The following is a 15607-nucleotide window of genomic DNA, read 5'->3' on the forward strand; positions in this document are numbered from 1 at the left end:
CCATCATGTCCCAAAACAGCAGTATGTTTGGACTACATAATATATTGTAGAGTTAGAGGTTTTTTGCTGCCCTACTTTAATTTGCTAGTCAAAAAAAAAAAACCCATAAAATCCTGGGGCATGCAAAGGTCGTTTCCATACAGATAAACAGTCCAATCTTTAAAAATTTGATTTGTCTCTAGATTGCCAAACTAGGACAGTACTGATTTTATCAGAACAGTTGGTCACTATGCTTTGAGTGCCAAAATACTGTCAGATAGAGACAAGAAATGAAGTGAGTAGGAAAGTGCCAGAAGACAACACAGAATAAAAATGTGGGGTCGTGGATAGCCAGACCTGCCAAGCTTCCCAGAATGAAAAGTGTATTCTATGATCCTAAAAAGTGTAATTTTTAGCAAAAAGTGTATTTTGTCCGCATGTGTGGAAAATAAAAGTGCGCAAAATACAAAAATTTATATAAAAGCTAACATCAAACCCAAATCAAACATAAACTCCGATCTTCATCATTCAAACATTCGTTTTCAGCAATCACTAGTAATTACAAAATTATCGGTTTATAGAGAAACTTAAACTTAAGGACCATTTTAAATTAGTATAAGGCTCAGAAATTGCAATATCTAAGGATATTGCTATCGAAATACTAAAAGAAATGACTAAAAGACCCCAAATATGTTGGTAGTATTGATGCTAGCGCCTGTAGAAGAGATTCTGGTTGTAGCAATGTTGCTCTAGCGGTGGTGGTGATGGATGAAGTGATGTGGTGGTGGTGGTTGTGGCAATGACAATGCTGTGATGGTGGCTGTAATTGTAACAGTGGTGATGATGGTTTGAGATGTTGATGCTGATGTCCCAAATGAAGTTGTGATGGTGATGTACATCTGCCAGCCCAGTAAATCAGTTGAATTCTTTTTGGAGATAAAATATTTGTGAGAGTGGTCTTCAATCTAATAGAGATGACAATTTGCAGCAGTGACAAGATAATTTCCATTATGTTATCAAATGATCTCTCTCTCTCTCTCTCTCTCTCTCTCTCTCTCTCTCTCTCTCTCTCTCTCTCTCTCTCTCTCTCTCTCTCTCTCTCTCTCTCTCTATCTTTTTTCTTTTTTTTTGAGCATTCACTACTACTCCTCCTCCTACTACTATTATTACCTCTATATACTACTAATACTATTACTTTGGTCAAATGATAGGAAATTCGCAAAGTATGTAATATGCAGAGACAAGTTAAATACTTCTAAAATGATTCTAAAAAATTCATTTTGAACCAAATACCTTTCCTAAAGCTGCTCACTTTGTAATTCAAGACTCGTATACAAAATAATAAAAAAAAAAAAAAAAGATCATTATAAATTTTATAAATCAAAATAGAGTAATTTAGTTATTATAAAGGGAAATAACCCATTTATATTTAAGTTAATTAGCAATACAGTTTTAAATTGAAGGCTTCAAAGTCAAAGATGTTGGTACAATTACATTTTCACTTAGAATTTTCTATTTAATAAGTGGCAAAAGTTTAAATGTGGTCTGAGACTATTTAAAGTATAAGACAAGCTTATATGCATAATTCTATGCAAATCCTCAAAAATGTATGAGAAAAATATTGGTGAAAACCGGCATCATATAAGCAACTGAAATGATAAAGACAGTATTAAATATGATGCATCATTCATTCAGAAACACAGTCGACAGTTAGTGTACGACACATGTGTATCAATGCATCAAATGTATCATCAACATCATTCACATCACACATCTTTTAAAAAATCGTATTAAATCCACGAATATCGTATCCACGTATTCGGGGTTCAAAAATCGTACTAAAATACGATTAATCATACTGGTTGGCAGGTCTGGATAGCTGATAAGGTAGAGTCATGATCTCCACGGCCAGGCGGAGTTGTTGTACCAGTGAGGTCACTGGTTCGAGCCCCCATCGCCACCCCAAAGTTTTTATTCTCCGTCGTCTTCTGGCACTTTCCTACTCACTTCATTCCTTCTTATTATCAACATAAGTGCCTGCTCCACTCACTTTTCTGAGTCAGATAGAGAGCAAGTTGACAGAGACTGGACCAAAGCTCATGTTCTGGGACAAACTCTGCAACCATGGACTTTTTTGTGAAGCTTAGTGCAGTAACAAATTGCTGTACATAAAATGCGAAGAAACACCGCTCTCGATTAAAATTTTTGAAACAAGATGGAGTCTACTTGACATATCTTAATAAGAGACCTAAGTATTCCAGCTAATAAGGCAATGGCATTATTTTTTACACCAAGCGGACATAAGAAACACAAACGCAGACCCATAACAAGAATATACACTACGATAAATAAAGACCTCAAGCGCCTAGATGACACACAAGAACTGAGATATGAAAAGGATTTAGATTTTAAAATATACAGATGACTTTGTAGGACTAGTATTTTTTCTTTTTAAATATTTCTACCCACCTTTATTCCCTGAAAGACCTGCTTGTAAGTGGCTGGCATTTGTCACCACATGACTGAGGATCTCCTCTAGAGGAAATCCACCACAAACGACACCAAGATCGGTTAGAATGGAAGTAAAGTCTCCCCCACAATGGACCAACTTGTGTCGATAAGGTGAAAAATGTTGGACCAGCCTAAAAATCCAAGAAATGAAGAACAACAACAATAAAATTGGGATTGGACACATTTCAAAAAATATAAATCGTTTCATCCATTGAATAGTGACATTGAGTCTTAAACTCTTGCCTCATCATATGGGTCAGTGACAGTGGATGACATAATCAGTCGGAAGGTGAAAATTTTGGATTTGCATATTTTTGCATTTTCTGAATGAATATGCTCCCCAGAGCATGTTAATCTTTATTTGAAGTAAATCGGGTGATTTTTCATGAAGTTTTGGTCAGATATAAAGGAAAGGTATCCAGCAATTTTTCTCAAATTTCATACTTTTTCAACTTGACTGGCTGTAAAAAACATTTAGAAGTGAAATTAAGCTTTGATATTTCTGGAAGATGTACAAAAAGGGTATGATAAGAACTAATTTTTGATAAAAATTGACCTCCTAACTAAACTTGGCAATATCTCAGTTCAAACCTTATCACCATCCGACTAATTACGTCATTCACTGCAACATATATATATATATATAATATAATATATATATATATATATATATATTATATATATATATATATATATGATTTTATACGTGTCTCCTTGAAAAGTAGAGATGATAAAATTACATCTGATGCTTGTATATTAAGAATTGGGTGCCAATGACTGGAATTCCTAGAATCGGTGAGGGTCATTCCTATACATATAAAAGAGTTCAATTAAAAAAGAAAATTCTCCTGATTGCCAAATGATTTTATCAGGGCTGTTAGGCCTATGTGATACACTAGCTGCGCAGTAGCTTGCAAAATAACAGATGACTACTATCTACAGCATAAATCAATCATCTTAATTATTTTTATTTAAAATATGATTTTTATAATTTCAAAAGTAAAAAGATTTGAGCCACAAACCTGAACAATTCTTTAAAAAAACAAGCATCCTTATCAGTGAGAGGACCCGTTGGTGGAGTGCCCGAATTCCAAAGACAGTAAAATATACAACAAAGCTGGAATAGTTCTTTAGCCACGTCTGCTGATGCCTCGTTTAAAAATCCAGAATTGTCGCTGCCTGGCCGACCCCACAACTGTAAGAAATTGGAAACACAACCTTTACAGGATGTTAAAGACTCCTGTTGCTGCTGCTGTCGTTTTGGATCCTCGGTGATGGAACCGTCCAGAGCTGTATAACAAAAACTGATGACCAGAAGCTTGAATTGATGTGGAGACTTGTTGCAGCCTTTATTACTTCCCCCACCTCCCTGAGCCAAGACTCGCATACACTGGTGCGATTTTTGCACGAGCGAGGACAGGAAATCCTGCTTGTGCGACGGTGACAGGTGGTAGCAATGTAGAAACTCTAAGTTGATGAGGCCGAGACTGTGAAACCAATCCACAGGCACCTGACATTAAATTCAAAATGAATGATAATGTAAAGATATATCAAATTCATTGCTTTTGTGTTCGTTTTCATGGTTTTAGAAGATTTAAAGAATTTATGTCACTTTTGGGTAATTCCAACCTCAATAGCAGAAAAGTTAAAAAAGGTAAAGGATCTTCATTTGTGGATAACTGCCAACCCCCCCCCCCCCCCCCCCCGCCTCCTTCACCTACCCATCCATCCACACAGAATCTCTGCTTCTCTCATTCCTAAATCTCCCTCTCCCTCTCTCTCTCAGATGAGCAATTTGTCCAGTAATGATTGGGTTACTGGATCTATTAGATCAGGCAGAAAGTGCTTTTCAATAGTCCAGCACCTATCCAATGGATGGCTAGGAACTAAAATCGTCCATTTAACACTACAAAAACCTGGATAGAAACTTCACCCATGGCTCTGCTAAAAGTAAAATACAACATTATCCAGACTGCTAAAATAATTTACATATCATTTCTTAAAACGTGGAGCAGAAATAAAATGAAAAAAGAAGTGTACGAAGAAAACTGATAAATTTACCCAAAAAATCAACATACTTACTCGGGCACTAATATCGGGCTATATCCACTACACGTGCTCAAAGCGATTTATGAGAGGCCTACAGCCATTAACAACACTTAACACGAAGAATGAGACATGACACCAGAAAGGCGATGTTACAATTTTTAAATATTTTTTTTCCTGACAGAGACAAAGTTGTTAACAGCAAGGTATTCATTCTACATCTGAGTATGGTGAGAGAATGCAAATGAAGAGCCCTTTCCAAAGACTCAACTTTGCGCTGATCAAAGCAGGACTGGAACCTTGGGCCTACCAGTCCAAAGGTGAGAGTTGTACCACGAGACAACATAGCCACACAAAATGGATGTGATCTGACGAAGACCTGTATTTCTAATTTATTTATTTTCACCGACTTTAAAACGGGTAAATTCGAAGGTTGACTGAAGCGAAGAATGTATCAATAAAGACGAGAGAAGATAGATTGAAATGGTTTGGACATGTAAAGAGATGAGAGAGGGAAAGCGTGGAAAGGACAGTATTGGACTTACCATTAGCGGGAAAGAGGAAAAAGGGATGCCCAAAGACTAGATGGTGGGATAAGGTAAAGGATGATATGAAAGAACTGGGCCTGGAGGAAGATGATGCGATGAACCGAGATGCATGGAGATGTGGCATTCATTATGGCGACCCTGCAAAATGCGGGATAAGCTGAAAGAAGAGGGAAGAAGAAGAAGAAGAAGAAGAAGAAGAAGAAGAAGAAAAAGAAGAAGAAGAAGTTGTAAAGCTGTGTGTGAAACTCACCTCCTTGACATGGATGAGATGAATCAAGACATGGTTGATGTGAGACAACACAATCTCCAAGTTGACATCTCTCTCCTTTCGAAGCTTGTATAAGACATGCAGAATTTTCATAAAGACGGGGTACCATTCAGTCAAGACCACGTCATCTGTTTTCTTCTGACCTGCTGAAGTGGAGATGACAACATTTTGCAAATGAACACGACAAACAAACCGATCACAAACAATAAGCATTTGGAAATAAATGTCATAAAAAGCCTGTCTACTTATAATTCAATTTATCACTTGCTGTTGATCAAACTATCATAAGTGATGAAAGTAATAATAATAATAATAAAAATAACAATAATAATAATAATAATAACAATAACATAGCCGCCAACTTTTCAAAGAGCAAAAACTGTATACCCTAATGCACAATACTGTCATCACAACCAAAACAGCAGTATGTTTGGACTATTATATAATATAATCTAGATTTAGACATGTTTGTTCCCTGTTTTAATTTGCTAGACAAAAAAGCATATTCCTGGGATATGCAAGGGCCACTTCCATTATATCAACAGCCTAATTTATTTATTTTTTCATTAATTTTTTTCTCAGATTGCCAAATTGGGACAGTCCAGATAATAATAATAATAATAATAATAATAATAATAATAATAATAATAATAATAATAATAATAATAATACAATAATAGTAATAATAATAATAATAATAATAGTAATAATAATAATAATAGTAATAATAATAATAACAATAATAATAATAATAATAATAATAATAATAATAATAATAATAATAATAATAATAATAATAATAATACTAATAATAATAATACTAGAGAGAGCCTAGACAAACCTGATCCACTGACAGTTTTCAGGAAGCCAATACTCCCCTTCGTAAATTCCAAACACTGTTCATACAATATAACATCTCTTGATTCCAGTAACTGTTTGGTCACCTATAAAAGAAATTACACAAATTTAACAAAATGAACATATCCGACAACAGTATACTTAGGATTTGTGATGTGTTGTTTGTTAAGAATACACTGGATTGTTTTCGGCAACTGACCCCACCATACACACACACATACTGCATTTTACTATGACAGTTGGGCGATGCTACAAGGTGCGATGTTAAAAGCGGTTAACGCCCTCAACTAATTTTGTCCAGCACATACTGTACTTGGTCAGGTGTTTGAGTACCTGAGTGATCTAAAGGTGACTGAGTCATCCTCTTACTTATTGAACATTACCTTCTCAAGTGTGTTGCAACTATGTGGTCTAGTGATATGACACTCGTTTTCAGATAGAAAGGTCCTGGGTTCGAGCCTCGTCTCGCTTGGCGCATAGTTGAGTCCTTGATCTATACTCACATTCACATTCTCTCATCGTACTCAGGTGTAAAATGAGTACCCAGCTGTTAACATCGTTGTCTCTGTCCAAAAAAATTGTAATATCGCCTGACAGGTGTCATGTCCCGTCCTACATGTTAAGTGTTGCTGTTGGCCAGGGACCCTTTGTAAAGCGCTTTGAGCACGTTTAGTGGATATTACGCTATATAAAAGCTCCATTTTAAAAAAATATATAGATATATATTATTCTTTCAGTTGTGAGCAGACCCCAAGAGAGATGCAGGTTTTGAGACAGCAGTGAGATCACAGATTCTCTCTCTCTCTCTGTAAAATTTTCAACAGAAAAATATAAATAACTCTGGAACTGTTAGTTATAGAAAAAAAAAAGGCACCAATTTTTTATTGTTGTTTTTAAGTCCCATCCACCTGTCTGGGTTAAATTTAAAAGATGTTTTGCCTACATTGTCATTGGATTTTTTTGGTAGATTTTCCTTTTTTTTTTATCATGTGTGGAATAAGAAAGAGAAGGCACTTACTTAAGTTAAATAAAGGTTTATTGTTTTATGGGGAGTAGTTTGAGTTTGGTCGGAGGTGCAAAACTAGGTATTTTGTGAGGAGCATGGAGAGTTTGGGTGGTTACAAAAAATGCATATATAATTATAATAGATATATAAAACTTTTACTTTTATTAAAAGTAAAAGAATTAAAAGATAAGGGAGGTTGCCTCCTCCCCCAAGTAATTCGATGAAAAGATTTGAATTTGAATGGCTAAAATTTTGCAAGATTCGATTCTCACATAACCTTACAACCATTTTTGGTGATGCTAATAATAATAATAATAATTGTTAACTGACAATGATGAAGTTTTTAAAAATTGGGTTTTTTTTAGTCAAACTCAAATGGTTCTTCAATTCGTATTTTAAAATTAATTTCAATTTTAGTTTCAATTTCATGCACTGGCTCTGCTGGCATCCATTTCAGTTTCAGGCTATTCTCTTATTTTGCAGTTACAGACAATGGCAGTTGTGGCATGCCATTGCCACCACTCTTTTCTCTGATTCTCTACTGTCTCTACTTTTACTCTTTTTCTGGGAGGCCTTCCGAAAGCTCCTCCATCCCCAGTATTAAAAAAAAAATGATGTTCTGGTAAGGGGGTTTGGGATTGGGAGGGGGAAAACTTTTTTTTAAAGTCTCCCCCCCTCCCAAACTCAAACCACCTACTAGTACTAGTAGTACAGTAGAACTCGGAAATAGCGAGTTTGACGGGTCCACTCCTGATTACTCGCTATTTCCGAGTTCTCGCTATTCCCGAGTTGCCAGGAAAGGTTATAATATTGCTGGTTATTCCCCTCAGTGTGTAATTCGAGTAAAAGCCATCGCCCTTATTTCAATTTCTTCACAGAAGTGGCAGAATGCTTGGTTTTTTGTTTTTTTGTGTTTTTTTTTTCAAGTAAAATCATGACTAGAAAAAAAACAAGAACATAGAAGTGTGTGTGTGTGTGTGTGTGTGTGCGCGAGTGTTTGTATGCACTCGGCGTGTTTGATGAGGTAAGCAAGCGCATCACTCAATCACTGACCCATTAAAATAATGGTTCCACACTCCCCTTTCTCGCTGATCGTGTCGTTCGTTAACGATGCTACTCGCTGACCGATGCTGCGAAGTGAGGCATGTTGACATGTGCTTACCTCGCGCGTCGCGTGGCACCACATTGGGTGAATAATTGACCCCCACCCCCAATACACACACACGCACACAAACCCAACCCCCACCCAAATTTGTTTCGCCTATTATGTACTACTACAGACTAGGCTACTATGTAATATTACTCGTAACGAAAAATAAGAAAAGAAAAGAGGCTAGGCTAAAAATATTTAAATTGCCATTGTCTCTTGTTTTGCTTTACTTCGTTTGCAGTCCTAGGCTGGGGCAGGAAATGCTCGTTATTTCCGAGTTGACCTCTTTTTCATACTCGCTACTCTCATGCTAATTTTATTGACTCAAATAAGGGAAAAAAAACGGGGATTTAGATTTTACTCGCTATTTCCGAGTACGTTACTTTCATGTTCTACTGTACTGTATCTATATTATAAAAAAAGGGGAGGCCTTCCGAAAGCTCCTACATCCCCAGTATTCTTTATTTTTTATAACGCTGTGATTATCCCCAGACACCTGTCTGGGGATAATGAAAATTCGTTATAATAAAAAAGTAAAGTCCCCCCCCCCCTCCCAAACCCCCTACTTTAATTTTAAATAAAAAGTTCCCCCCCTCCCCCAAACTAGAACATTATTACAAAAAATACTGGGGATGTAGTAGCTTTCGGAAGGCCTCCCAAAAAAAATATTTTCCTTTCCCAAACCCCCTACTAGAACATTATAAAAACAACAGAATACAGGGGATGTAGGAGGAGCTTTCGGCTCGGAAGGCCTCCCTTTTTCTTCCGTTTCTGTCTTGATGACTAGCTGATGATGATAAAATTTAAAATGAGTGCGAGAGATAAAACAAGTGAGAAATCTTTACAATTTTACCTGGATCTTTTCAGAGAATGATTCCGAATCCATTTTGATATACGTCCATTTAGACGAATTCTTTCATTCAAAATGAAAACATAAATTCATATCAATTCTCGAGATTAGACAGATAATGTTGACAATTTTTTTCTTTCAAAATTACCGCCGGAAGTTGATTTTCTGTCAAACTATATGCCAGATAGTTTTGTGAATAAAAAGGATGAATCTAAATCGACATTTGCTTTATAAGAAATTATAGCGACATGAAATGTTACCATTCAAACCTAAACGCCAACGTGTATATATCTTGCAGGTCTGGTTTTCAATTAAGGCCTTGTTTAACTTTGTTATAATGGACAATAATATTTTGCAGAGGTTTAGGGAGCATTTCTATTACGCAATGTGCACATAACAAATTTTTAAGTGTTACATTTAAGTGCAGATCATCAAAAGTATGTCTTGATTTGTTTTTGTTTTTGTGTTTTATTTTTTTAGGTACAAAATCACTAAATATTAGGCGATATCTAGTCGATTTGTCAATTATAAATTTTCCATTTAAGAATATTGACCCTCGTATTTGCAGGTCTGATAACTGAACGCAATAATTATGAGCTTGATTTTAAAATGTAAAATATTTTACGCTGTCTTAATAATGAGCCCATTTTCTAGCTAAGAGACCTTCAAATAAGTATACGTCGATAATGCCCCACTTACTCTACACCCTCTGTCTTCGCCCAAAAATAATAATATAAGAGAAATACCGAGTGACTTTATTCCATGCCAATTGGCTACTTTTATTTAAGTCTTATTTTTTGTTTGTTTGTTATTGTTGGTTTTTGTTATGTTTTTTGTTTGTTTGTTTTTTTTTCTTTCCTTTTTTTCTTCTTTTTTTCTTCTATTTTTGTTTATCCCCGTGTGGTGGCGGGGTCCCTCAACTGAGAGGGTCAAGAATAGCCCAACGCCAAGCCAGCGTGTCGTAAAAGGCGACTAATGGTGTGTGATTCCCCCATCTTTGAGTCACCTGGTCCTCCAGGTTGGGGGTTGGCAAAGGGTTAACACCCCTTTCCGTTAAACTCAAACCGTTACAGAAACACAGACAGACAAACTAAATCCTTTTTTTAGCTTGGGCGACCGAAGAGTTTCTGGAATTACAGAATTTATGAAGGACAACAGACAAAGCCGAAAGGACTCTGCTGACCCGATGACGTCTTCGCCAAACAAGCAGCTTCGAATTGCGTCGTGGAACGTTCGCACCATGTATGAAGCAGGAAAAAGCTCTCAAGTTGTGACTGAGATGAGAAGATACAGGCTGCATATACTTGGAGTAAGCGAAACCCACTGGATACAATCCGGACAGAAACACCTCAAGTCTGGGGAGAAGATTTTATATTCAGGGAGAGGGGACGGGATTCATACACAGGGAGTAGGAATAATTCTAAGCAAGTTTGCCCAGAAGTCACTGAGAGGATGGGAACAATGCGGAGAAAGGATCATTATGGCGTCCTTTACAACACGGAGTAAGAAGATCAGCATGAACATTGTACAGATCTATGCCCCAACAAATGATGCAACAGATGAGGACAAAGATACATTTTATGGTCTGCTACAACAAGTCATTGACAAGTTGCCAAGGAAAGACATCAACATATTGATGGGAGATGCTAATGCAAAAGTGGGACAGGATAACGTAGGCTATGAAGGTATCATGGGACGTCATGGCATGGGAGAAATGAATGATAATGGAGAGAGATTTGCAAATTTCTGTGCATTCAACAGTTTGGTGATTGGAGGATCAGTGTTCCCCCATAAGAGGATTCACAAAGCAACTTGGGTCTCACCAGATGTGTGACAGAGAATCAGATTGATCATTTTTGTATCTCTCGTAGATTCAGACGTTCATTGGAAGATGTGACAGTACAGAGAGGGGCAGATGTTGGATCAGACCACCACCTGCTATTGGCAAAGCTTAAGCTCCGACTCAGAAAACACGGGGCCAGATCACATACAAGAAGAAAATTCGAGGTGAATGCACTTGATGGGGAAAAAAATGAGGAATTCAAACTACAATTGAGTAATAGATTCCAACCTCTTACTGAGCTCGAGGAGGACATAGATGTAGAGTCACATTGGGCAAAGATCAAGGAAGTCTACATAACAACTTGCCACGAGGTATTGGGGGTAAAGAAATCGGAACATAAAGAATGGATAAGTCCAACCACCTTGGACCTTATTGAAAAGAGGAGAACAAGGAAGGAACAAGTGAATGCAAGCCGAACAAGGGCTTCAAGACTGGATGCACAAGAGCAGTATCGAGCCATAGCTAAGGAAGTCAAAAGATCTGTGAAGAAAGACAAGGAAGCATTCATGAACAGACTTGCAGAGAAAGCAGAAGCAGCAGCTACTGGAGGACACATGAGGATCCTTTATCAAACTACCAAGACACTTGCTGGAAAATATGGGAAACCAGAGGTACCAGTCAAAGACAAAGATGGGAAAACTATTTTTGGAAAAGAGGCTCAATCTGAACGATGGAGGGAACATTTCAACTGCCTTCTGAACAGACCACCACCAGACAACCAGCCAGAAATTTTGCCTGCAAGGAATGAGCTACCAATTAGCTGTGATCCACCATCGATAGCAGAGATTGTGGGTGCCATTAACAAGATGAAAAGGGGGAAAGCTGCTGGACCAGACCAGATTCCACCGGAGGCTCTAAAAGTTGATGCGGAAAGAAATGCTGAGGCCCTGCACCCACTATTTGAGAGAATCTGGAATAACGGGATATTCCCAAAGGATTGGAAGGAAGGACATCTTATCAAGCTTCCAAAGAAAGGGGACCTCAGTAATTGTAATAATTATCGAGGCATCACTCTTCTTTCTATCCCAGGAAAGGTTTTCAACCGTATTATTTTAGAGAGAATTAAGAATGCAACAGATGCTAAACTGCGGGACGAACAGGCAGGTTTTCGGAAAAACCGTTCAACCACCGACCAGATTGCCTCTCTGCGAGTCATAGTAGAACAGTCTATAGAATGGAACTCTCCTCTTATTGTCAACTTTCTGGATTACGAGAAGGCTTTCGACAGTATTGACAGAGCAACATTGTGGAAAATTCTGGCACATTATGGACTCCCTGAAAAGATAGTAAACCTCATTAAGGAAATGTATGAAGGATCAAGTTGCAGGGTTGTACATGAAGATCAGCTTACTGACAGCTTTGAAATTAAGACTGGTGTCAAGCAGGGATGCTTGCTCTCACCATTCCTGTTCATCCTTGTCATTGATTGGCTAATGAAGGAAACCTCCAAAGGGAGAAGAAATGGGATACAGTGGACCCCCTGGACACAGTTGGATGATCTGGATTTTGCAGATGATCTGGCTCTTTTGTCCCACACCCAGGACCAGATGCAAGCAAAAACCACAATTATAAACAGCCTCTCGGAATCAATTGGTCTAAGAATTCACCCTGCAAAGTCAAAGGTCTTGAGGATAGGTACGCGTCAAAGGGAGCAGATCAAAGTAAAAGATCAGGAACTCGAAGATATAGACACTTTCTGCTATCTCGGAAGTATAATTGACAAGGATGGAGGCACGGAAGCAGAGGTGAAAGCACGAATAGGAAAGGCACAGGCTGCATTCACATCTTTGAACAGAGTTTGGAGAACTAAAGATATCTCCCTTCAACTAAAGCTAAGACTTTTCAACTCAAATGTGAAGTCTGTCCTACTGTATGGCTGTGAAACTTGGAACGCATCACAGGCATGTATAAGGAGGGTACAGATTTTCATAAACAGGTGCATGCGTAAGCTACTCAGAATAAAATGGATGGATAGAATAAAAAATGAAGAAGTATGGAAAAGAACACAGCAGAAACCAGTGGGAGAGGATATAGGAAGAAGACGATGGAGGTGGATTGGACACACGCTTAGAAAGAATGACTCAACTATAACAAAGAAAGTATTGGAATGGAACCCTCAGGGCAGAAGATCAAGGGGAAGGCCACGAGGAACATGGAGAAGAATTAAAGAAGCTGATATACAGAGAAGTGGTAAGACCTGGAATGAGATAAAAAAGTTGGCTCAGGATAGAGAAGGATGGAAACTGTTTGTCTGTGGCCTATACCCTGACCCAGGGTGAAAAAGGCAATGATGATGATGATGATTTTGTTTAATTTGTTGGGTTTTTAAGGCTTTTTTTTTTTAATTTTTGGTTTTTAAAGTTACAAGCTGGCAATCATATTGATTTAGTGGATCATTATGGTATTGTGATATACAATATCGAATCATTCCATTTCCAAGGATTCACTTTTTTCTTTTCTTTTTTTTTTTTTTTTTTTTTTTAAATTCTTTTTAGTCCTTTAGCAATAAAATTGAATCAAACACTCATTTCATGACGTACAAGAAGACCTCCCATCTATTACCGAAAATTCGTAGAATTCCGAAATTTAGCCTCCAATTTCAGAACTTCATGAGCATCTCTTTGTCATTAAAATTTCTTGAAAATAAAAGTTGACGCCAGACTGCATAAGTTTAAAGATTTTAAAGTGTTTTTAAATATTTGTGAGGGTAAATTGTCGATCTTGAAAGTCAGATAGCGACAACAAGTTTTATCTCCCCCCCAAAAAAACACGAATTTTCATCTGGGCATGTCCGCGTCCAAGTCTTGTAGGCGTCTTTGTTGAAAAAAATATATTCAGGTTTTCGTCCAACGAAGTCATCAATCACGTGATTTGTTGCTGTCCAACCATTGGATAGTTCTTAACAAATGTAAACACACTGCTTTGTTTATAAAAGTTGTAAACATACCCTTGTGTTAAGCTGAACAAAATGACAAATCGTGATGTAAGATATTTCAAAAGCTGTGAATACTTTTCACTATGTGGGTCACTTTGAGCACGCTTTACAATGTGATCAATGACCTCGAGCACATGGAAAGATCATGCCCATTTTCGTCACAGCTTAGAGCCAAGGACACATCCGCACCTGACAAAACGGGGTCGTCATCACCATTGCCCTTTTCACCCTGGGTCAGGGTATAGGCCACAGACAAACAGTTTCCATCCATCTCTATCCCGAGCTAACTTTTTTTTTTTTTTATCTCGTTTCATGTCTTATCACTTCTCTGTATATCAGCTTCAGCAGAGTCCTTTCGGCTTTGTCAATTGTCCTTCCTAAATTCTGTATTGCAGAAACTCTGCGGTCGCCAAAGCTAAAAAAAAAAAAAAAAAAATTGATTTGTCCGTCTGCGTTTCTGTAACGGTTTGAGTTTTACGGAAGGGGTGTTAACCCTTCGACAACCCCCAACCTGGAGGATTAGATGACTCAAAAAAAAAAAAAGGGGGAGTCACACACCATCAGTCGCCTTTCACTACACGCTGGCTTGGCAGCAGCAGCTTCTTATGGTTCTCACACTACTATGTTATGACGATCGACCCAATCAGCAAAGACCGGCCCGCATTCGTGCACCGTCGCGAACCCGCCCGGTAGCATCGTCACAACACACCGTTCAACTAGATGCTCTGCCGTTTCGGGTTCTTGTCCGCATCGGGTACATGTAGGACAGGTGGAAAATTCCCACTGATGAAGCGCCTTTGATGTGAGACAGCTCCTCGACCGAAGCCGATTCACATCCACACAGTGGCAACTTCTCACCAAGCTTAGAGGAGTGTATGGCTTGGCGTTGGGCTATTCTTGCACCCTCTCAGTGGAGGGACCCCGGACACCACACGGGGTAAAGTGTGTAAAGCAGGTCTGACAATTGAACGCAACTATGGGCTTGATTTTAAAATGGAAAATGTGTGGTCTTGTGGTATGACACTCGCTTTCGGATCGGAAGGTCCTGGATTCAAGCCTCGATCGGCGCATATTTGAGTCCTTGGAAAAGGCTCTTGACTCACATTCTCTCACTGTAGGCTACTCAGGTGTAAAATGAGTACCCGACCCTTAACAGCGTTGGCTCTGTCGCAAAAAAAAATTTGTAATATTGCCTAACCGGTGTCATGCCTCGTTCTACATGTTACGTGTTGCTTGTTGGTCAGGGATCTTTTGTAAAGCGCTTTGAGCTTTGGATATTGAGCTATATAAAAGCTCACGTTTTATATATATATATATATATAAAAATATATATATATATATATATATATATATATATACATTGAATCGTGTTTGATACAAATATGGTACGAATAGTGCTTGACATGTAACAATGGAGGGGCTTATTATATTATATATAATAGACGGACATAGTATGCCGACTGAAGACGTGGATAGAAGCCATAGAAACATAATGTGTTTCGGCCATATAAGTGAGTGAATCCATTCATATATATATATATATATATTATATATATTATATATATATATATATATATATATATATATATATAATATAGCTTACAATGGATTAC

At 37.8% G+C, this 15607-nt stretch overlaps 1 protein-coding gene and 1 long non-coding RNA gene across 2 annotated transcripts in view; both read right to left on the reverse strand.

Annotated features, from left to right (window-relative positions):
- Positions 1–9383, reverse strand: part of LOC144958117 (uncharacterized) — a 68636-nt gene extending 59253 nt beyond the window's left edge. The window contains exons 1-5 of the mRNA XM_078889787.1: positions 9220–9383; positions 6194–6296; positions 5335–5498; positions 3513–4000; positions 2449–2621 (exon numbers count right to left, since the gene is read on the reverse strand). Coding sequence (XP_078745913.1) covers positions 2449–2621; positions 3513–4000; positions 5335–5498; positions 6194–6296; positions 9220–9252 — 961 coding nt within the window. The 5' untranslated portion in view covers positions 9253–9383. The remainder of the gene's footprint in view (positions 1–2448; positions 2622–3512; positions 4001–5334; positions 5499–6193; positions 6297–9219) is intronic.
- A 762-nt stretch (positions 9384–10145) lies between these two features.
- LOC144957748 (uncharacterized) overlaps positions 10146–15607 on the reverse strand; it is a 69598-nt gene continuing 64136 nt past the window's right edge. The window contains exon 3 of the long non-coding RNA XR_013642199.1: positions 10146–10343. This is a non-coding gene — a long non-coding RNA (uncharacterized LOC144957748). The remainder of the gene's footprint in view (positions 10344–15607) is intronic.

Source organism: Berghia stephanieae, chromosome 12 (genome assembly GCF_034508935.2).
Source record: "Berghia stephanieae isolate SIO BIC M18660-M18661 chromosome 12, UCSD_Bste_1.3, whole genome shotgun sequence".
Lineage (NCBI taxonomy): Eukaryota > Metazoa > Mollusca > Gastropoda > Nudibranchia > Aeolidiidae > Berghia > Berghia stephanieae.